This window comes from Rhinoderma darwinii, chromosome 5 (assembly GCF_050947455.1).
Source record: "Rhinoderma darwinii isolate aRhiDar2 chromosome 5, aRhiDar2.hap1, whole genome shotgun sequence".
Lineage (NCBI taxonomy): Eukaryota > Metazoa > Chordata > Amphibia > Anura > Rhinodermatidae > Rhinoderma > Rhinoderma darwinii.
Window position 1 is genome coordinate 307,475,978 of NC_134691.1, and position 22,629 is coordinate 307,498,606.

General features: G+C 41.1%; 1 protein-coding gene across 1 annotated transcript in view; it reads right to left on the minus strand.

The window, feature by feature from the left end:
- VIPR2 (vasoactive intestinal peptide receptor 2) overlaps positions 1-22,629 on the minus strand; it is a 103,378-nt gene that overhangs the window by 70,612 nt on the left and 10,137 nt on the right. The window contains exons 2-3 of the mRNA XM_075828703.1: positions 14,810-14,912; positions 8,634-8,741 (exon numbers count right to left, since the gene is read on the minus strand). Coding sequence (XP_075684818.1) covers positions 8,634-8,741; positions 14,810-14,912 — 211 coding nt within the window. The remainder of the gene's footprint in view (positions 1-8,633; positions 8,742-14,809; positions 14,913-22,629) is intronic.

Consider the following 22,629-nt stretch of genomic DNA (forward strand, 5'->3'; position numbering starts at 1 on the left):
ATCCAGTAACATAACATAGGATCCCTTCTGTATTACGGATTCCAGTTGTATGATTATTTAGGTTTATCAGTGAGCACCTGTCTGTGCTTTTTAACCCCTTTAGGACACAGCCTGTTTTGGCCTTCAGGACACAGCCTATTTTTTCAAATCTGACATGTGTCACTTTATGTGGTAATAACTCCGGAATGCTTTTACCTATCCAAGCGATTCTGAGATTGTTTTCTCGTGACATATTGTACTTTATGTTAGTGAAAAAATTTGGTCGATAAATTCAATATTTATTTGTGAAAAACTTCAAATTTTAGCAAAAATTTGCAAAAATTAGCATTTTTCTAAACTTAAATGTATTTGCTTGTGAAACAGATAGTAATACCACACAAAATAGTTACTAGTTACCATTTCCTATATGTCTACTTTATGTTTGCATCATTTTTTTTCACGTACTTTTATTTTTCGAGGACGTTACGAGGCTTAGAACTTTAGCAGCAATTTCTCATATTTTCAATAAAATTTCAAAAGGCTATTTTTTCAGGGACCAGTTCAGTTCTGAAGTGGCTTTGAGGGCCTTATATATTAGAAAGTCCCCATAAATCACCCCATTTTGAAAACTGTACCCCTCAAGGTATTCAAAACCACATTCAGAAAATATTTTAACCCTTTAGGCGTTTCACAGGAATTAAGGCAAAGTAGAGGTGAAATTTACAAATTTCATTTTTTTTGCCGAAATTCATTTGTAATAAAAAAAAATCTGTAACACAGAAGGTTTTACCAGAGAAACGCAACTCAATATTTATTGCCCAGATTCTGCAGATTTTAGAAATATCCAACATGTGGCCCTAGTGTCCTAATGGACTGAAACACAGGCCTCAGAAGCAAAGGAGCACCTAGTGGATTTCGGGGCCTCCTTTTTTTAGGAATATATTTTAGGCACCATGTCAGGTTTGAGGAGGTCTTGTGGTACCTAAACAGCCGAAACCCCCCCAAAGTGACCCCATTTTGGAAACTACACCCCTCAAGGCATTTTTCTAGGGGTATAGTTAGCATTTTGACCCCACAGTTTTTTTGCAGACTTTAGTGGAATTAGTCTGTGAAGATGAAAATCACCTATTTTTCTGTGGAAACATAGAATTTTTTCATTTTTACAAGGAATAAAGGAGAAAAAGCCGCCCAACATTTGTAAAGCAATTTCTCCCGATTACGGCAATACCCCATATGTGGTCGTAAACTGATGTTTGGACCCACAGCAGGGCTCAGAAGGGAGGGAGCGCCTTTTGGATTTTGGAAGCAGATTTTGCTGGATTGGTTTTCAGTGCCATGTCGGGTTTGCAACGCCCCGGAGGGACCAAAACAGTGGAAACCCCCCAAAAGTCACCCTATTTTGGAATCTACACCCCTCAAGGAATTTTTCTAGGGGTATAGTGAGCATTTTGGCCCCTCAGGATCTTTTTTAGAGCTAGGGTGACCAAAAAACAGCGATTTTGGCGCTTTAAATTCTTTATTTATTACAGCGTTCACCGTGCGCAATAAATTACGTTTTAATTTATTCTGCCGGTCGGTACGATTACGCCGATACCATATGTGTATAGTTTTTTTTAAGTTTTGCAGCGTTTGCACAATAAAATGAAGTTTCTATAAAATAATTTATTTTCTGGGACACGCTATTCTGAGCCGTAACTTTTTTATTTTTTCGTCAAAAAAGCTGTGGGAGGTCTTGTTTTTTGCGGGACGGGTTGTAGTTTTTATTGGTACCATTTTGGGGTAAATGCAACTTTTTGATCACTTTTTATTGTATATCTTGGGAGGGGGTGGTGACCAAAAAATAGCGATGCTGACCGTTTTCAGTTTATTTTGTTTGCGGCGTTCACCGTGCGGAAAAATTAACATTATAGTTTCATAGATTGGGTCGTTACGAACGCGGCGATACCAAATATGTGTACTTTTTTTTAACGTTTTCATTTTTTCCCTATAATAAATGACTTATTATAGGAAAACAAAACCTTTTATTTTTACACTTTTATAAAACATTTTTATTAACTTTTTTTTACTTTTTACACTTTATATTTTTGTTTGTTAACTTTTTTTTTTACTTTTTACACTTTCTTTTTTTGACCTGCAGCTCTGATCGCTGCTAGAATACATTACACTACCTAGGTAGTGTAATGTATTCCAACTGTCAGTGTGACGTCACAGTCACTCTGACAGTTGGTCTACGAGGATCAGCAGAGGCTGATCCTCATAGGCTGACATACATGGCAGACCTGGGGGCCGTTGTCTGGCCCCCAGGTGCCATCAGAAGCCCCCACGATTGCATGGGGGCTGCTGATGCGCTACAAACCCGCTACATGCGGAGATCGCAATCGGGCCCCACATGTAACGGGTTAATTGCCGAAATCAGCGGCGATGAGCCGCTGATCGGCAACACTGGAGAGTGTCAGCTGTCGGGGACAGCTGATCTCCAAGTTCCCGATGCACACTGTCGCCGACAGTGTGCATCGGGAACGGCACAGTGACTTTCTGTCACTCTGACAGGAAGCCTATCAGGACCAGCCGAAGGTTGGTCCTGATGGGCTTCTGTCCATGGCAGACCCGGAAGCCATTGTTTGGCTTCCGTTTGCCATACTAACTATCGGCAGACCCCGCGATTTCGGACGGGGGTCTGCCGATATGTTAGAAACCCCTAAAATTCGGCGATTGCACCCGATCGCCGAATTTAAGGGGATAATGCGCCGAAATCAGCGGCAAAGGACCGCTGGCCGGCAAGAGGGGAGTGTCAGCTGTCGGCGACAGCTGACCTCCTGGTTCCCGGTGCACACTGTCGCCGACAGTGTGCACCGGGATTAACTCAGTAACTGTACGTACTCGTGCGGGAAGTAACTTCCTGCAACGACGGACAGTTACGTCCTGGTGCGGATAGGGGTTAATCTTTGAACCCATCTCTCTTATGTGAATAGATGAACTGTATAGCAGGAGTGGGATGCGGCCGTTTTGCCCCGGTTCTCCTGAACCGGTTGTTAAAATTACAGCCGGTCCCATGCACTCAATTAGGACGTGGATACAATTGAGTTGCCTAGCGCTGCCCTGGTGAGGCACAGGATGCCTCGCCATTTGGCGCTTTAGTAATGATGCGCGATTACATCATTGTGCCGCTGCTTCGTTCCGTTGGAGGAGGACTGGCTTTGTTGGGGGATGAAGCTGGAATGGTACAGGTAAGCATATAATGTTTTGGTTTTTTCTTCTACTGTGGGTAGCGTTGGGGGCCTTATCTATAGGGGACTATATAGGGAACACTAACTACAGGGGACTATATAGGGAACACTAACTACAGGGGACTATATAGGGAACACTACAGGGGACTATATAGGGAACACTACAGGGGACTATATAGGGAATACATACTACACGGGATAGGGGACCCTAACTACAGGAGACTATATAGGGGGCACTAACTATAGGAGGCACTAACTACAGGGGACTATATAGGGCGCACTAACTACAGGGGACTATATAAGGGCAACTAACTACAGGGGGCTATATAGGGGCCACTAACTACAGGGGACTATATAGGGACCCTTACTACAGGGAACTATACAGGGGCCCTATCTACAGGGAACGCCTCAGGGGGCCCTGTCTACAGGGAATCCCACAGGGGTCCCTGTCTACAGGGAACGCCACAGGGGGCCTTCACTACAGGGAACGCTACAGGGGGCCTTGTCTACAGGGAACCCCACAGGGGGCCTTCACTACAGTGAACGCTACAGGGGGCCTTGTCAACAGGGAACACTACTATCTATAGAGGGCACTATCTACAGGGGGCTCTACGAGGGGCACTATCTACAGGGGGCACTGTGTGTGAGTGGTGCATTACTTTACCGTATTTGACACAATTTTATTCATGGGCACAGTGTATCGTACTAGTATATTTGCACTATTCTATTCGGGGGCACAGTGTATGATACTATTATATCTAGGGGCATAGAGTATGGCACCATGAGAATTTTCTCTTCATTTATAGGTGCAGAAGTATTGGAAAAGTGAGAAGCTTAAGACATTTGAGTGGCAAACTCAGCAGAAATGGGTCGTGGCCAGCATGCATCATCATAGAGGACCAGATGGAAAAGAAAAGAGAAAAAGGACGACTCCAATCTGAGAAGTCGTCACTGGTGAGCCACTAAATGTAAATGTTTATGCCCCATGCACACAACCGTAAAAAATTTCATTAACCTGTTAACGCCGAAGAACGGATATATCCGTCCTCTGCAGCTGCTAGTTCACGCAGGAGGACGGATATATCCGTCCTGTGATCGAGTGGGTACTGACAGTGTACACACGCGATCAGCGGCAGGAGCACGGCTGCTATACACAGCCTGGCTCCTGCTGCAACTGCCGGAATCGAAGCACGCTCCGAGTCCGGCAGTTTAACCCATTAAATGCCGCTGTCAATAGAGACAGCGACATCTAATGTGTTTGACAGAGGGAGGGAGCTCCCTCTGTCACCCCATCAGCGCCCCCGCAAAGAAATCGCGGGTCGCCGTCGGGTTTCCATGGCAGCCGAGGGCCTAACAAAGACCTCCAGGTCTGTCTTCAGCAAATGCCTGTTAGGCCATGCCGGAGGCATGGCCTAATAGATTGCCTGTCAGTTTTACACATGTCCTAACAACTTGAACAATAAAATGAACACCTTAATTAAACTGCCGGATGAACGCGTCCAAAAAAAACGCAAAAAACAACGGCAAAATTCTCTCTTTTCTCCCATTCCCACCATAAAAAATTAAATAAAAGTTAATCTATAAGTCCTATGTACCCCAAAATAGTACTATTCAAAACTACACATTGGCCCGCAAAAATCAAGCGCACATTCGGCCACATTGATGGAAAAATAAAAAATTACGTCTCTTGGAATGCGGCGATGCAAAAACAAGTAATTTTTTTCTAAAAGGGTTTTTATTGTTCAAACGTAAGAAAACATAAAACCTTTACATATTTGATTTCCCCGTAATCGTGCCGACCCATAGAATAAAGTTAACATGTTATCTACGCTGCATAGTAAACGGCGTAAATTTATAACGTGAAAATCAATGCTGGAATAGCTGCTTATTTTCAATTCTCTCCTAAAATAAAGTTAATAAAAGTTAATCGATATATTATAAGCATCTAAAAATGGTACAATTACAAAATACAACTCGTCCCGCAAAAAACAAGCCCTTATACGGCAATGTCAACGGAATAAAAAAAAATTACGACTCTTGGAATGCAACAGTGAAAAAACAAAAAATGGCCTGGTCATTAAGGGGTTAATTGCAGACCGCTATTACGAACCAATTCACTTCTATTGTCCACGGACACCTTCCCATTTATTTACAGGAAGGTGTCCGGGCCGTAGAAGTGTACCGCAAAAGATAGGACATGTAGGACATGATACTTTGTATGGGAGCAAGGGCCGAAATTGCAGGCCGCTACTTGCGGCCGTCGGTGGACGGCTGTTCCCGCAATCGCGCCGTGATTACGGGCATGGACGTGTGCATGAGGTCTTATTCTCCCTGTGTCTGATTTGTACTATAGTCACTTTAGGATCTGCAGCCAGATGATGGGTGTATTTTTTAATTTTTTTGTGAAACAGCAACACCCAGCATATCCTTACCATCGTTCTGGCTATACTAGGAGCTGTAGGTTTATGCCGTACAAACTTATATGGCAGGCGTTACACTGAATTTGCAAATGATCTCTGTACTGAGCTGTATTTGTGTTTGAGCTGTATATATGTGCTGAGCTTGGTTCTGGTGCAGTATATATATGTACTGAGCTTGGTTCTGGAGTTATATACATCATAACAACCAAGCACAATACATATATACAGCACCAAAGAGAAGCTCATTACATATATACAACTCCAGAACAAAGCTCAGTACATATATACAGAACTAGAACAAAGCTCAGTGTAACGTCTATGGCCGCGGACAGTCGTTCTGACACCGTCTGGCGGCCTCGGCCATGGACGCGTGAGTTCTCGGCGGCATCTCCCTCCTAAAAGACACCGGCACTCACTTCCTGGTTCAGAGACTGTTTCCCGCAGGGCGCGCGCACCCGCCCGTGCACGGCCTTAAAGGCCAGTGCGCGTCCAGTTGCAGAGAATCTGCAATTAGCCCAGAATGCTGCCGGACTATAAAATGGGCTCTGCCCTCTTGATCATTGCCTGAGCGTTGTTGTGTTACCTAAAGTTTGTCTTTCAAATGGTCTCCTAGTGTTTTCCAGTTCCCAGTGTTACCCGTTCCTGCTGCCTGTACCCGGTATCCCATACTACCGTGCCTCTGTGCCATCTAGAGTTGAAGTCAAGTTGTGTCTTCCGCTGCATCTACTGTGTCACACCCACCGGGTGTCTGTCTGCTGCCGGAGCCTCATCTTAAGCCTGAATCACCCCTACTGTCTACATTACCTCAGGTACCCTTTCTGGACTATAGACTTTGTATTATACCTGTTTGGCCAGCTGCTTTTACGCTACGTGGTACGGCCCAGTGGGTCCACACCCTGCGCCGTGACACTCAGTACATAAATACAGCACCAAAGAGAAGCTCATTACATAAATACAACTCCAGAACAAAGCTCAGTACATATATACAGCACCATTACCAAGGTCAGTACATATATACAACCCCAGAACAAAGCTCGGTGCATATATACTGTACCAGAACCAAGCTCAGTACATATATACATCCCCAGAACCAAGCTCAGTACACATATACATCCCCAGAACCAAGCTCCGTACACATATGAGGTTTGTTCTCGTGTTGTATTTATGTACTGAGCTTGGTTCTGGTTTTGTATTTATGTACAGAGCTTGATTCTGGTGTTGTATATATGTACTGAGCTTTGTTCTGGTGCTGTATTTATGTACTAAGCTTTGTTCTGGTGCTGTATATATGTATGAGCTTTGTTCTGGTGCTGTATATAAGTATGAGCTTGGTTCTGGTGCAGTATATATATACTGAGCTTGGTCCTGGCACCGTATCTGTGCATTAGCCGGGAGATTTGTCACGGCTTACTGCTCATGCCTCACTGTCCTCCACCCTTCTCGCAGTGCACAGTGTGACAAAATGGGCTAAGAACTCTTAGGATATTGAATGTGTGAATATAGGTCTATACGTAATGGGTGAGTGTAATATAATATGTGGGTGGGCAGGTACGTACGTAGGTACGTGCGCTTATGTAATTACATAAATAGTGTGGAAATCCACACTAAAACATTCTGGACAGGGAATTTCTTCATTTAGAGTCCACTTTAATATAGTTGGTATTTGGAATATCGTAAATATTTTATATTATTATTAGAATAATTTTCCATGGCGTGATACACCTTGCTGCTACTGTATCTGCTGCAGATTTTCTGCAACAAACTCCATTGCGGAAAAGCCGCAGTATTTACGCAATGTGTGAACTGACCCTTAGGCTAAGGTCACACTGGGTGGATACGCTGCGTATATCCGCCCTGTGCGCCGCATCCCAGGAGACCACTGCTGCCTGTGATTGGCTGCAGCGGTGGTCACATGGGATGAAACGTCATCTGAGGAGTCTGCAATGGAGGGAGGAACACAGACTTCTGGGTAAGTATAAGATTTTTTTTTTTCTGAGTTGCGTTTTTTTGCAGCAGAATCGAGGCGAACCAGCCGCAAAAATTGCAACAACTGCTATTTGTTTCGGGGTTTACCTCCCCATTGAATTCAATGGGGAAAACCTGCAACAAATAATCAGCATTTATGCAAATACAATTGACATGCTGCGAGATAAAACTCTGCAACGCAGGTCAGTTTTCGCGCTCAGTATTTACGCAGCGTGTGGATGAGATTTGTTCTATCTCATCCACTCTGCTGATACTGTATTTACTGCGGATTTTCCGCAATGAATTCCGTTGCAGAAAATCCACAGTATTTATGCAACATGTGAACTGAACCTTAGGCCAGATTCACACGAATATTGCGAACCTCGGACGTGAAAAATGCTAGTTTTTCACGTCCAAGGTGCATCCATGCTGTACGCTGCGGGTCGCGTTATCACGCATCCCCCATAGACTAGAGTCTATGGAGGAATACGTGAAGCGCGAAAAACTAGGACATGTCCTATTTTATTACGGACCCTTCACACAGTCCGTTGAAACAACGGCTGTGTGAACGTCCCCATTGAATTACACAGGTCTGTGTGATGGCCGTTGTTGTAACGGCCGTCACAAGGACATATTACACGTTCGTGTGAATAAGGCCTTAGGGTGGTAAATTTGCACATATAAAAAAAACGTATATGTGTGAACATGCCTACCCCCATCCTATCCCTGGCCAATTGTGATGCGGCTTTCTGAGTCCATGAGCACATTTGAGGCAGGTTTTGTCAGATTGACCACTGCTGCTAAGAAATGCAAAGTAATCTTTTTAATATTATACAACTATACAACACAATCAATTCATATAATGTTTATTGTAAAAGAGGAACCATAAAATATTTACAGAAAGTCTATAAGCATGAAATATTGGACTCAGGGATTTCTGTGCTTTGTATAAATTCAATATGGGGTCTCATATGGTCAATAAATGAAATGTGACATATAAGTTTGTGGCTACCAATATAATATTTCAATGTGCGTCACTTACCATCTTTGCTGAAGAAATGTCTCAGTACTAAAGGGCACGTCTGAGTGACTGTTTCTCCAAACTTAGCTTGGTCCCAACAGGTAATATTATCCCAAACTCCCAAACATCCTATAAAGAAAAGATAAAGGAGATTACTAAAGTTGTTAATTTTGTATTATGCATCAGGCTGAATTCCCAGTGCTGTGCTATTGAGTTTACATATACTGACATATAGATATAATAACATTGATTAAATGTCATTTATTTATGGGGTTGTAAATCAATGTAATCTAACTTGACTGCAGAAAATGGCCTGGCTGTGACATAAATATAAAGCTAAATGGAACATTATAGACAAACATATCACCCACCAGAGATGTATTTTTTTCTAATGCAAGAACTCAGATACATATAGGGTAAATTCCATCATCCGTAATGCTTTTTTTTATTTGTGCATTAGAGCTATGACATTTTGTATCATAAAGGAAAATATTCAGTAGTCCAGCTTCCTACACCTGATTTGTTCATTTGCATTTGTCTCTTTATTACAGATGGGGATACTGTGGTCGATAAAGGGGGCTCTGAAGATGGCCCTGGGGACTGTAGCTGTAACTACATAAGAGCTCTGTGGCTGCACTATATGAGGGCTCTGTGGCTGACAAACTTTTTTGCACCTGTGGCTGGCACTCGGGGGCTGGGGGGCTGCCACTGTATGGGGAGTCTGTGGCTGCCAATAAATAAGAGCTCTGTGGCTTTCAATATATGGGGGCTCTGTGGCCGACTCTGATATAAAGGAAATTAGATTAACTGTGTTAAGGGGCACTGTGGCTGGAGGTGGTATGGAGCACAGACTGGCACTGCTATGAGGGTACTGCTGTTTGCAGTTTTCTATGAGTCTGTTGTGAGTACACAGACACTGTCTGGCAATGTTGTATTAGCAGTAAACGTAACTGGCACGTTTAAATAGTTTCTGGCTGTCCACTGGTCCCGTGGCTACCTCCCTAGCATTAGGAGTCATTATCCTCACCTAACCATGCTCCAGCACTGTGTCTGCTTCGGTGTGGTTGTGGCTGATAATACAAGTGGGCGGTGAGTTATTGAAAAAAACATTACATTCAGATTTCCACTGCTTGAGCTTAAAGGAACGTTCTTGGAAAAACTGATACACTGTGATATACACTATCTAGTGCATGAATCTTAGTTGTGTACTGCCGCCTTAGGCACTGCTCTGCAAAGTGTATAAACTTTTCCTAGAGTGTCCCTTTAATTGTTTTAGCCTGACTCTAGCCTTTATTCCAGCTCTGTTTTATGCTTTATTGTCATGAATGATGTTTGCATTGTTCCTCGTCCTGATTATGGTTTATATGCTGGTCTCTGCCAACCGGTTTAGGTTTTTCTTTTGGTTACATCTCCTGGTTACATTCCCTTGGTTCTGACCTTGGTCTATCTTCTGGCTGAGACTTTGACTTTTGTATCCTAACTCTGCTCTATTGGACTGCTTGCTGGTAATGATTCCAGCTAGGCTGTGAGTGACCAAGGACTTGCTATGTTGCAAAGGTGCACATTTCCATGGCGAAATTAATGGTGAAGACCAAGGTTTAGGCTCATACACAAATCTGAATGTGGCTCAGAAGATCCACTTTCCTTAGCACACACAAGTAAACATTTTTTGAATCACATTACAACACAACACAACACAACACAACACAACACAACACAACACAAGGCAGAGTAAATGTTTAAAGCAGTGACACCCGACAAAGTACATTCCATACTGAATTAAATATTGAGAAAATGAATGTGCCTATAATCCGAAAGAGCAATTTTGATAAAAAAACAGTTTACAAAAATGTACAAAAAAATAACAAAATAAAAAATATCCATTTAACAAATATTTTAGAAAATATCTTCCTTTTAATGTACGTTTTTAGGTTTGAAAAATGTTAAGCAGCTCGATTTTCTGACTACTACATCAACAATCAATGTTAAGAATAACTTTTATGGATAGCGCAATGTGCCAAAAGAAAAAATAAGAACAATACTACACATTTAGCAAGAGTACATGGTAAGTGAAAGCAAAATGATTACTTCCTTTGCCCAGACACAGCTATTGACACAGGCTTTATTTATTTTATAGGCTAAATGACTGTGTTCATATTTCCCTGTGGTGACATTCTACATCCTCCCATCTATCTACAGCAAAAACACTTCATAAACCATCAATTCACTTCAGCAGGTGGGAAATGACTTTAAAACATTGCGTGGATAAAATTGCTAAATTAAATTTATCATTATGTGCTGGCATTGAACCCAATAGACATGTCTGTCTGAAGGAGGTAAATAAATGGTTTAGGATTTAGAGGATCTTTTTTTGAGAAGAAAATGTACACAGCCAATATTGTGAAGGTCATATCGCAGCAGGTGTTGTACATCCCTAATCCGTTATGTTTGTCATCCATCTCCATACAGGCCACGTTTCACAATTGTAGAGTTTTCTACTCTTGGATAGTTCTAATTTCATGTACATGCCATAGACACAAATATATTTTTCACTTCCTCTGGGAATGATGTGATCAGACAGTTTTGTTCATTCTGCTCTATCGAGATTTGGATAACAAGAAAAACATAAAACTAAAATAAAACAAAACGAAAGGAAGCAGATTTTTATATTCATACATTTATTTGCTCCATTAAAATGGATGATCTGAATGGATTTAAATTATTAGTAACTTTTCAAAACCAGAAGAGTGCCTCTTCTCTTTTTCATCTACTTTTGGATTGTCATACACAGTGAATTAGTTAGTAGGACATATGTCTTTGTAAAAGGGGGAATACAGAGTCAAAACCTCTGCCTTGCATGCTTCCCAATTGCTCCCTCCGATGCCTGGCCAATTCTCAAAGGTACCCACAACTGGGAGGACCTTCAGGAATCAGAAATTTTATGAAGTTAGTAATGTCAGGGATCATTACTATGTATATTGTCTGAAAAATATTATCCTCACATATATGTATATACATTTCAGTTCTTTGTGTAATATACTGATATATATAACAAGTTCTTTGTTCATGTCGGACACACCTATGGAAGACACCGCCCCCTGGAATGCAAAGAGGAGTGTGCAGAAGAATGTATAGGAAAAGTTACAGCTGGGGAGCGAATAGAATTTAAGCAAGTCACACATCTATAGGGAGGGGCATGTGTCTTCTCTGTGTGTGTTTCTTTGTTCTGAATAAAGTTCAGTTCCTCCTGGCTGACATTGAAGCTGTACCTCAGACATTTGTGTGGTGTACTTCTCTCCAGGCATGCCTTCAGCTTTAAATTTACAGAGGTGGTTATTCGGTGTGAAATACGGACCTGACAGTAACAGCAGTAACATAATGCTGTATGCATTATGTGGGCAATAAATGGGTCCTTAAAAGCGATGGAGACTGTTGGGGATGTTTTTTTTATTGCATTGGCTGTATTACGGGCTACAAAACAGTTTTACAATTGGTCGTTACTAAAAACATTATGCAGCCTGTATGTATTCTAGTAAAAATCTGTCAGAAAGTTTATCTGACGACCCAATCTCCAGCGGTTCTTGTGTGCTCCTGAACAATTATCTAAGCTCAATTTTGATCAAATCAGTAGATTAATACAGCCAAGGCAATAAAAAAAAAAAAATGGCCCCAAATGTGTCCACAGTTTTCAATCCAATTTTTTATTTGAGCAATCTCTGGGACTATCTGGACACTTGCACCATACAGGCACTGTTTGCCTCTATTTGCATACAGTATAGCTCTGTGCAAACACTAGCTCTATGGGGAAAAGTATGGCTATAGGCACAGTATGGCCCTATGTAGGTACTATAAGGCTTTATGTGGGAAACGTCTGACTGTCTCTTGGGATTGTTTAACTCTATGTGGGCAAATTATGCACTTATTTTAATACGGTCTGTTATCTTGACATTTTCTCAGAAATTCTTGTTGTAAAAGCATTGCTATAAAATCCTTCTGTGAAAACCAGAACTAGACTGTTGGCAATGTCTACTAAGTAGAAGAAGCTGGTGCACTTTACACTAGAACACAGAAGCCGTAAGCTACGTCAGAGGACATTTGGAAACACTGTACTGTTCCACTCAGATATTTTCTATACACTAAAGGATATAATTGACTATACAGCTAAATAGACGTAAAGATGCTACATATCTTGATGTACTGTAAATTTAATTTGTGTTCTGAAATTTTGTAGAACAAACTTAATTGGACTTTTATTTGAACAAGTTTTGATAAATCTCCCCCAATATTTTCATACTGTGCAATACACAATAGACATGATCATGGCACCATTATTCTACACTCATTTCAAGAGACCCCCATTATTACCTATAAACTGACCCTGTGCACACCTCCATAACACAATTATGTGTTGCTGAATACAGACATCATACATTCCATCTATTCAACATTGCTTGACCACAATTCATGGTATTTGTGTATATTGCAACTTTATCACTTTCTATACACACACAAAGGACACCAATGCGTACTTTAAAATTACCTCCCTGCTAGCTATGATCATTAATACTTGAGCATTACTAAAATATATACTGCTTTGCCAGAGAAGCTATACATTGATCAGACAAGTGGACATCAACATTGAATCTGACCTATGCAATAGATATGATTAAATTACAGCTAATATACTTTACACCTACGCACCCAAAAAAGAACTAGTGAATGTGTTTACTATTTGTTTCTATATATGTCAACCAACAATACAAATCTTTACAGAGCACCATACATTATCTTTATAGTTGAGGGAGTAACAAACCAATAAAATCAAAAGTAATTGAAAACAAAAGTGCAAACAATGAAACAAAAGGGGAAATTTTATAATCAAAATGGAATAGGAGGAGTAACACAGATAACAGATGTATCCACCTTTACATAGTTACATAGTATGGTTGAAAAAATACATATGTCCATCAAGTTCAACCGAGAGATGGGAGAAAAGGAAGGCATGGGAGAAACTATAGAACTTTGTTTTTCCCCTTTGCTTGAATCTCATTAAGGATTACAATTTCTCAGGATACAAATTCAATTTAATACATTCTTGCACCATCCTATAATAAACGCATGCCATGCGATATACATTTTTTTAACATGGAAGACTAAAGGCGACGCATGGCAACCATCGGAGGCGCAGTATAAGTTTGTTCAATCCAGTAAAAAAAATTGTATACTGCATGGTTTACCTTTCATTTGAACATGGTAGGCTATGTCATCTCGCGGCACTCATCTCGTGATATGTCAAGCAAAGAGAACAGTTAATATGAGGACACATCTGTAAGTACATGGTTCTATATTTGGCAAAGGGATAATAAATACAGCTGCTACATACTGTAGGTCTTGAAGAAATGAGTTGTTTAGCATGCTTAAAACTAGGAAAGTTAGGAGCGAGTCTAATGATACACGGTGTGGTGTTTCACAGGGTGGGTGCAGCATGGGAGATGTCCTGCAGACATGAGTGAGAGGATGTAACAAGGGAGAATGACAGTCATAGGTCGAAGAGCATGAGTTTAGGATGTATCCCTACACAGTCTGAAACTGTCAACATTGCCTAGACAATATCATACTGTGTAGGGACACTTCGCATTGAGAAGGGGATTGGTAACATTTCCAAGAGTAAATAACAGAGGAATGACAATGCAGGATTCTAAGAAAAGATGCTCCAGAATTGTTATTTTTTTGGGTAATGCAGGTATTTACTAAAATAGAAATGTCAGGAGAGGTGACAGATCCTCCTAAAAGTGTATAATCGGTGGACAGCCTAATTATTGTTCCCATACGGCGATAGTCACAAATGCATGTAAAAATATTCAGCCAATTCAAAAGAACCATGCAGGACATAAACATTTAGCAAAAATAAAATACAATATTTTTTTTTTTTTTAAAGTGTTGAACATGTTCAACACTTTTTTTTAAAAATAAGTAATCAATAAATATTGGATTTTATTTTTGCTAAATGTTTATGTCCTGCATGGTTCTTTTGAATTGGCTGTAATTGATGGACAGAGTCTAAGGCACCAGACATTATGTTCCTACAGGCTCCTGAGATGTAAATCCAATACTGCGAGAGGCCCATTGACTATGTAAAGTGACGGAATCCCAAACTGTTAAAAGTAGACCCTTACTTCTAAGTAATAAGGACATACCTCTAAATTCAGGATTTGGTTGTCTGCTCAACTTATCCATACATTTTCTTTCTTCATCTTTAATTTCCAGCTGTAGTTTACATTCTGGGTAAAAACCATGAACCTTGAAAACAAAAAGAAAATGAAATATTAGTTGGTCCTTTATTGGATAATGCAGAACACATTGTGAGACATTTATAAATAATACAATATAATATACAACATTTTATATTTATTACTGTATATAGATAATTATATGCACGGCTACATTTATAATAATAAAATACTGCTGGTTTAGAGACTTCTATATCCATCATCTATTACAACTATCTACAGTTATTGGTCAATATCCAAAATCCGAATTGAAGTTAGAATCATATGCACGTTCGCTGCGCTTTGTTGTGGAAACACGGTGAAGCTTTCAAGAAGCTCAGTGCATATTAGCTTTCATCTTGGTTATTTCAGACAGGTCTTCACTGATAAATGCCAATGGAAAGATACAAGAAGCAAGACACAAAGGCACAAAGAACACCGTAGATCTATATCTAAAGAGTATAAAAGTGCCACCAGAGAATTAGGTTATTGGCTGTAGATTTACAGATTTTTATTGAAGACAAAAGGAGACACAAGTAAGTGCCTGAGAGAAGACAGATGGTGCCACGGCAGTGTGGAGTTACTGTACCAAATGATCTAACGGGGGGTCCATATGTTGTGAATTTCTGTGCACTATACTGTATATGTACATGATGATTTCAGTTGAGTCTTAGAAATCGAGAGCAGAAAAAGGAGACAATAGTTGATAGATACTCTGGAACTTTGGGGGTAACATCTGGGCCAGATATATATTTGAGTGTCATCAGAATAAAAGTGGTACTGAAAACATGGGATTCTTTGAGCTGCCCTGTACATTGCTGTGCATTACGTTATTGTTTTAAATTCATAATATATAGCATTACTATTGTATAACTTAGAGACAACCAAAATTGAGGAGTCATCCTCTCAAAGAACAAAGACTGCAGACTGCTGGGTAAAGTTTTTGATGTAGTCAGGAAACATATGCACTATATGAATAAACTTACAAAACTATGTCTATTATTTTGTCTTTAAAGGAGTTGTCTCACAAAAAAAAACTTTTTTAATAGAAGTCTGTGCACCGTTCTGCTGATTTCTGTGGGGTCTGACTCTAATCCCCTACGATCAGCTGTTAGCACTAGGGCAAGCTGCGCTTGGCTAAACATTTCCCCTGCAGTGGCCACTGCTGGGGAAATGAAGAATTACATGCTGCCGATTCAAATAAATACATGGGCAGGTCGGGTCCTCCAGAGCAACTCTCTGTTCTGGCTCATTGAGGAATGCCCCAGACGGGCGACCCACCTCTATGAAGTCCAAATACCCTAATAGGGCATATGGACAAGGGTTTTGCCATAGGATAACCCTTATAGTACAGCTATCATATAACATTGTACTATACTATTGACCACCTTTATTCTCCATGTTTTGGCAAATTATCCCATATCTTCAATTATTTTGAATGCGATTTTATTTATAATCACACATGCTGTGGTTTTTGTAGCCTTTTTACAGGTTTCTTTTGATATTTTTCCCACATTGCCTCAGTATAATATTTATGAGTAGCAATTTTCGCCCCCTTTTATGGACAGCAAAGTCTTAAGTGAATCAGAATACTAGAAATACCTGATGCTGGAACAGGATCAAAATATGTACAGTTGTAGCCAAGTTTATCTTGACTCTGATAACTTGCTGTAGCATGATATCACACAACAAAATCCATTGAAAATTCATTGAAAAAGTCAACTTAAAGTTTCTTGTCATTGTGTATTTAATGCATTAAGATAAAGATGGCTACATCTGTATATCCCAGTGTGCTGATACTTGGAGAAACTGATCATAGCCACAGATAGAATAAGAGAAGCTTTCACTCAGGCAGTAGCACAATGGATATACACATTTTGGTCCCGTATACAGAGTTGATCATCCGCTGACTGCACTCTGAGGTCGGCAAATGTTTGTAGAGTCTGTAGCTGCTCGTTCTTTTACTAATGAGGTGTCTGATAATCATTGTACTCAGAGGGGGGAATTTATTAAGACTAGCGTTTCATACGCCAGTCTCAATATAAAGAAAGTTGGAGTAAACTGCTACAGATTTATTAAGAGTCGAACCACATATTTTCTGCATTTGTGGCGCAACAACCTCAGCTGCCTATAATCCATCCCCCCCTCCCATCGGACATAAAATAAAAAAGAAGCATGTTCACCGCTCCTCTACTCCCCTCCAGGTCCCCTCAGGCTCCCTCAGAATGCTGCAGCTTTTACAAGGTCCTGACGCTGCCCGGCCTCAGTTCATTGTATGAGCCGCATCATTCTGAGGGAGCGTGAGGAGACCCGGGGGTGGTCATACTTTTTTTATTTTATTATTATTATATAATTGTCCGACCAGGGGTAGCTGATCTTGGGGGGGAGGGCAAGGTACGTGTCTCGGCATGGGCCTATAGTTTGTTACGCCCCACAGAGTGAAAACGACACCAGCTGGCAGCTGGTACAGATTTCCACTTTAATTTATGCCAGATTTCTGGCAAATTTGTCTGGCCGATGTGGCCCTGTCCTCTTTTGGAAAGCCATTCCCCCTAATTAAAAAAGGTGGCAAGGGTGGCACAAAAAGGTCCCTTGGATATTCCCCCCAGAATCTCTTGCCTTGTATGTTTTACATATGAAGCACTTTAAGAGCATGTTCAGACGTGGCTGACAATTCCGCTGCAGATTTTACGAAACTGAGTCAAAATTTGCATATGAAACATGCAGATTTTGTTTTTTTCAGTCTCTGCTTTGCAAAGGCTGAAATCCGCAGTGAAAATCCACTGCTTCTCAGCAACAGACTGAGCATGCTGCGGAATTTAAATTCTGCACCTCAAGCTATTTTCCGCAATGATTTTTTCTGCAACATCTGCACTAGGTTAACTAAAAAGCTATAAAAATAAAAGAAAAAAAAATCTGCAGCAGAATTTCGCAGCAAATCCACCTTGTCTAAACATGTCCATAGGATGCCATTCATGTAACAGCCATGTGACAGTAGCATGGTGTGGGGCCACACTGGGTTTTGTGATATGATTTTCAATATATTTCATCTGTAGAAGCCACACAGTCAAACAAATAATCGCAAAACTACAGAAATTTGCTGTAAAACAGCGTGATAGCAATTTTTACAAGAATAAGTCTTCATGTTAGTTGGCATGAACACTTGGTTATCATAATGTTAAGGTAGATGCAGGCTTTAGACGATCCCTTTAAGTTGGAAGGATCCCCTTTCTTTTTAACTGCAATCTCTGCGGAAAGCAACAGCAAGAGTTCAATCTCCCTGCAGCGCCACCTCAGGTGAAATTAAGTATTACCCAGTTCTCTTTAAAGAGGATCTGTCACCAGTTTATTAATGCCCTATCTCCTAACTAATCTAATAAACGCTATGATGCCGATAACTACAGTGTAAATTGTGTTTCAAAACGTTTATTATTTTCAAAGTCATGAGCATTTTTCTAAATATGCTAATGTGACTATAACAGCCAAATAGGAGGTAACTCTTCATTTTCTCTGTGGGCGGTGTAATGTTTTTGTATGACGCTGTCCAATCAGCGTCATACGGCTCTCCTCTTTCCAGCACAGCGTGATCTCACTTCAATCGTGAGATCACGCTGTGTTGTCACTTCCGGCTGCAGGTCCTTCACCACAGAGACTCAGCGCTCCTCCAGGAATACGGTCCCTACATTGCCGTAGCTGCTGTGGATGAAAGCCGCCCTGACACAGCTGGAGGCGATGCAGGGACCGTCTTCCCGGAGGAGCGCTGAGTCGTGGTGCTGAAACACCTGTGGCCGGAAGTGACAACACAGCGTAATCTCACGATTGCTGCTAAGATCATTCTGGGCTGGGAGTAGGAAAACTGTATAACGCTGAATGGGCAGCAACATACAGAAAATAATATACCACCCACAGCGAAAATGAAGCGTTACCTCCCATTCGGCTCGTATAGTCACAGCATATTTAGAAAAAAGGTAATAAATAAATAATAAAAGTTTTTGGATACAACTTACACTGTAGTTATCAGCATGACAGCGCCTAGTAGATTAGTTAGGAGATAAGGCATTAATAAACTAGTGACAGAGCCTCTTTAAAGATGAATGCGTTGTCCTTGTAATACAGAACTCTTAGCTCGAGATAATAGGTCAGGATCCAGAAGAAGGTGACCTTCCTCAGAATACAAAAATAGACTATTTGAAAATGGGTATTCCAAACCAGACAACCTCTTTAACCCCTTCCCGACATTTGACGTATGGCTACATCATAGCCGGGTAGGGGAAGTATGAAAGCCCCCAGGTCTGCCATCTTTGTGCTCCTATTAAGCCCTGCCTCTGGAATAAAAAGGTGATCAAAACCTTGCATGTACTCCCAAATGGTAGCATTAAAAACTACAGCTTATCCCGCAAACAATAAGCCCTCATACCACTTAACCCCTTCCCGACATTTGACGATCCCGCTAGTTTAACTCGTTAAATACTGCGGTCAATACCGACCGCAGCATTTAAATAGTCAGAAAGACAGCTAACAGCTCATCGCGCCCCCAGCAACGCAATCGCGGGCGGGGGGGGGGGGGGGGGGGGGTGGGCGATGGTTGCTATGGCTGCCTGGGGGCTTAATGAATGCCCACATGTCCGCAATCTTTGTACACCTATTAATTAGTTGCCTGTCAGAATCACGATATACTGAAATACATTAGTATTGCAGTATATCGTGCAAGCGATCTAACAATCGCTGGTTGAAGTCCCCTAGGGGGACTAATAAAAGTGAGTTAAATAAAGTTTTTTTGTGTAAAAAAAAAATAAAAAATTCAAAAAACCCCCCTTTTCCCATTTTCCCCCTAGAGCCTAGTAAAAAAATAAATAAATAAACATAATTGGTATCGCCGCGTCCGTAAAAGTCGGAACTATTACAATATATCATTATTTAACCCGCACGGTGAACGCCGTAAAAAAAAAATTGTAAACGCCAGAATGTCTATTTTTTGGTCACCTCATCTCCCACAAAAAATGAAATAATAAGTGATCAAACCATCGCATGTACACCAAAATGGTATTCAGGAGGCCACAAAAGAACCCAGACGATCATCTAAAGAACTGCAGGCCTCACGTCCCTCAGTTGAGGTCAATGTACATCATTTCTCAATAAGAAAGACACTGTATAAAAATGGCATCAATGGAAGAGTTTCAAGTCGCAAACCACTGCTGACCAAAAAAAATAAATAAGAAAAAACAGAAAGACTCGTCTCGCGTTTGCCAAAAAAAAATCAAGATGGCCCCCAAGACTTTTAGGATAATTTTCTGTGGACTGAGTCAAGGGTTGAACATTTTGGCATAAAGCTAACACCACATTCCACCATAGAACATCATACCAAGTGTAATATATTGACAGTTATGTCTGTCCAGTGTCACTAGATGGCACTGTAACTGGGAGGCTTTTAAAAAAAAGTAATGTCAGTTATTTGTATGTTCGTTCTCATATATGTAGACTTGTTGGTATTTATTCTCATTCTCCATTTTGTTAACCAGTAAAAAGTACATATATTGTTGTTGTCGCATTGTTGTAATTTTCAATCATAATTCATTACTAAACATAAGACCAAACATGGTGGTGGTAATGTGATGGTCTGGGGCTGCTTTCGTTCTGCAGGACCTGGACGACCTGTCATAATTGATGGAACCATGAATTCTGCTCTCTATCAAGGATTATGTCCGCACATCATTTCGTGACCTAAAGCTCAAGCGCAGTTCCATTATGTAGCAGGACAATGATCTGAAGCACACAAGCAAGTCCACCTGTGAACAACTCAAACAAAACAAAATATAGGTATTGGAGTGGCCGAGTCAAAGTCCTGACTTGAATCCCATTCAGATGCTGTGACAAGACCTTAAAGAGGCTCTGTCACCAGATTATAAGTGCCCTATCTCCCACATAATCCGATCGGCGCTGTAATATAGATGACAATAGTGGTTTTTATTTTGAAAAACAATCATTTTTGAGCAAGTTATGAACAATTTTAGTTTTATGCTAATTACTTTCTTAATGCCCAACTGGGCATTTTGTAACTTTTTACCAAGTGGGCGTTGTAAAGAAAAGTGTATGACGCTGACCAATCAGTGACCAATCAGCGTCATACACATCTCTTCATTCCAGCCCAGCTTGTTTCACTGCACAGCGTGATCTCGCGAGATCACGCTGTGACAGGACTTCCTCCCACAGGTTCTTCACCGGAGTGATGGAAGAGTCAACGGACATTGGCTCCAGCCATGCCAGGACGTTTATCCGAATCTGCAGCGGCTGGAGACGATGTCTGTACAGTCTTCCATGGCTGCGATGAAGAACCTGTGGGAGGAAGTCCCATCACAGCGTGATCTTGCAAGATCACGCTGTGCAGTGAAACAAGCTGGTCAATAATAAACGTTTAAAAAAACAAAACAAAACCCCAGTAGTTATCTACATCAAAGCGCCTATTATATTAGGTAGGAGATATGGACGTTATAAACTGGTGACAGAGACTCTTTAAGGTTTAAAATAGGGGGTTAAAAGCGGCATTTTGTGTTTACTCGTGTTGTCTTTGTCTTATATTATATTACAGCACTGTGCATATATATATAATCCCCAAAAAAATGAAGAGTGCTGCCTCTTCATTTTTTGGGATTTCATTAACAAGGGTTCCTAGCCTCACAGTATATATATATACATACATATATACACACATGCACTCTCACATATATATGCAGTTCATCACTCCCTCCACACATCACTATATCCATGACAACGCCTAAGGACATCTTGTGTTCTTTTAATTTGACATTTTTTAAGTGGAAAAACACCATTAAGTAGAAGAAGATCTGACAGAAGGTTGTCTCTTGGTGGCTTAGGGGTCGCGTGTGTTCCCCTGACTGAATTATCTGTTTAGGTTTTTTTTTTGCTAACAAAGTAATAAGTGCAGCTATCCATGAATTAATAAACCTGCAGTTCACTTTGGCCTATTTAGTGCAAGTTAGACACAAACACCAAAATCGGTTTGCTATAGAATACATTATTGCACATCTGCATAGTGTATTGTACTGCGCTGCTGAATTATTACATGATATGACATTCCAGAATTAGTACAAGGAAAGTAACACAAAGTATTTACAAAGTTATCTTACATTGTATGTACATTACATCAAGAGGCAATTCACAAACTGTAAAATTTATGTTAAAAAGAAGACCCATACTTTTAATTGTCTTTCTAGATACTGTAAAACTGCACCTCCCAGCGTGCCCTCATTGCCATAGTATGTAGTTTTGCAAAAGCTGGAAAAGCATATGTTGGAGACCACTGCTCCATACCTCCCAACCGTCCAGGATCCGGCGGGACAGTCCCGGGCGGTCTGTAAATGTACTGCTGGGCGCTGCATCAGAACAGCTGATCGCTGCTGACTGCAGCAGCGATCAGAAGAAGGCAGGAGTCTTGCGGCGGTGTTCTCACTGGGATCGATGCCGGCCCGTGAGTGGACTAGTCCAGTCACCTGACCTGTCATCTGACCTCACCAGTCAGGTGACTGGACTGGTTCACTCCCGGGCCAGCATCGACACCAGTGAGAACGCCGCTGCAAGACTCCTGCCTTCTTCTGATGGTGAGGGATGGGGCTATTCACACGACCGACATGTCCTATTTTTGGCCGTTTACCCGGCCGCCCGGCTCCCATAGAAGTCTATGGGGCCGGGTAATACACGGCCATCACCGGATGTGTCCCGAGTGACGGCCG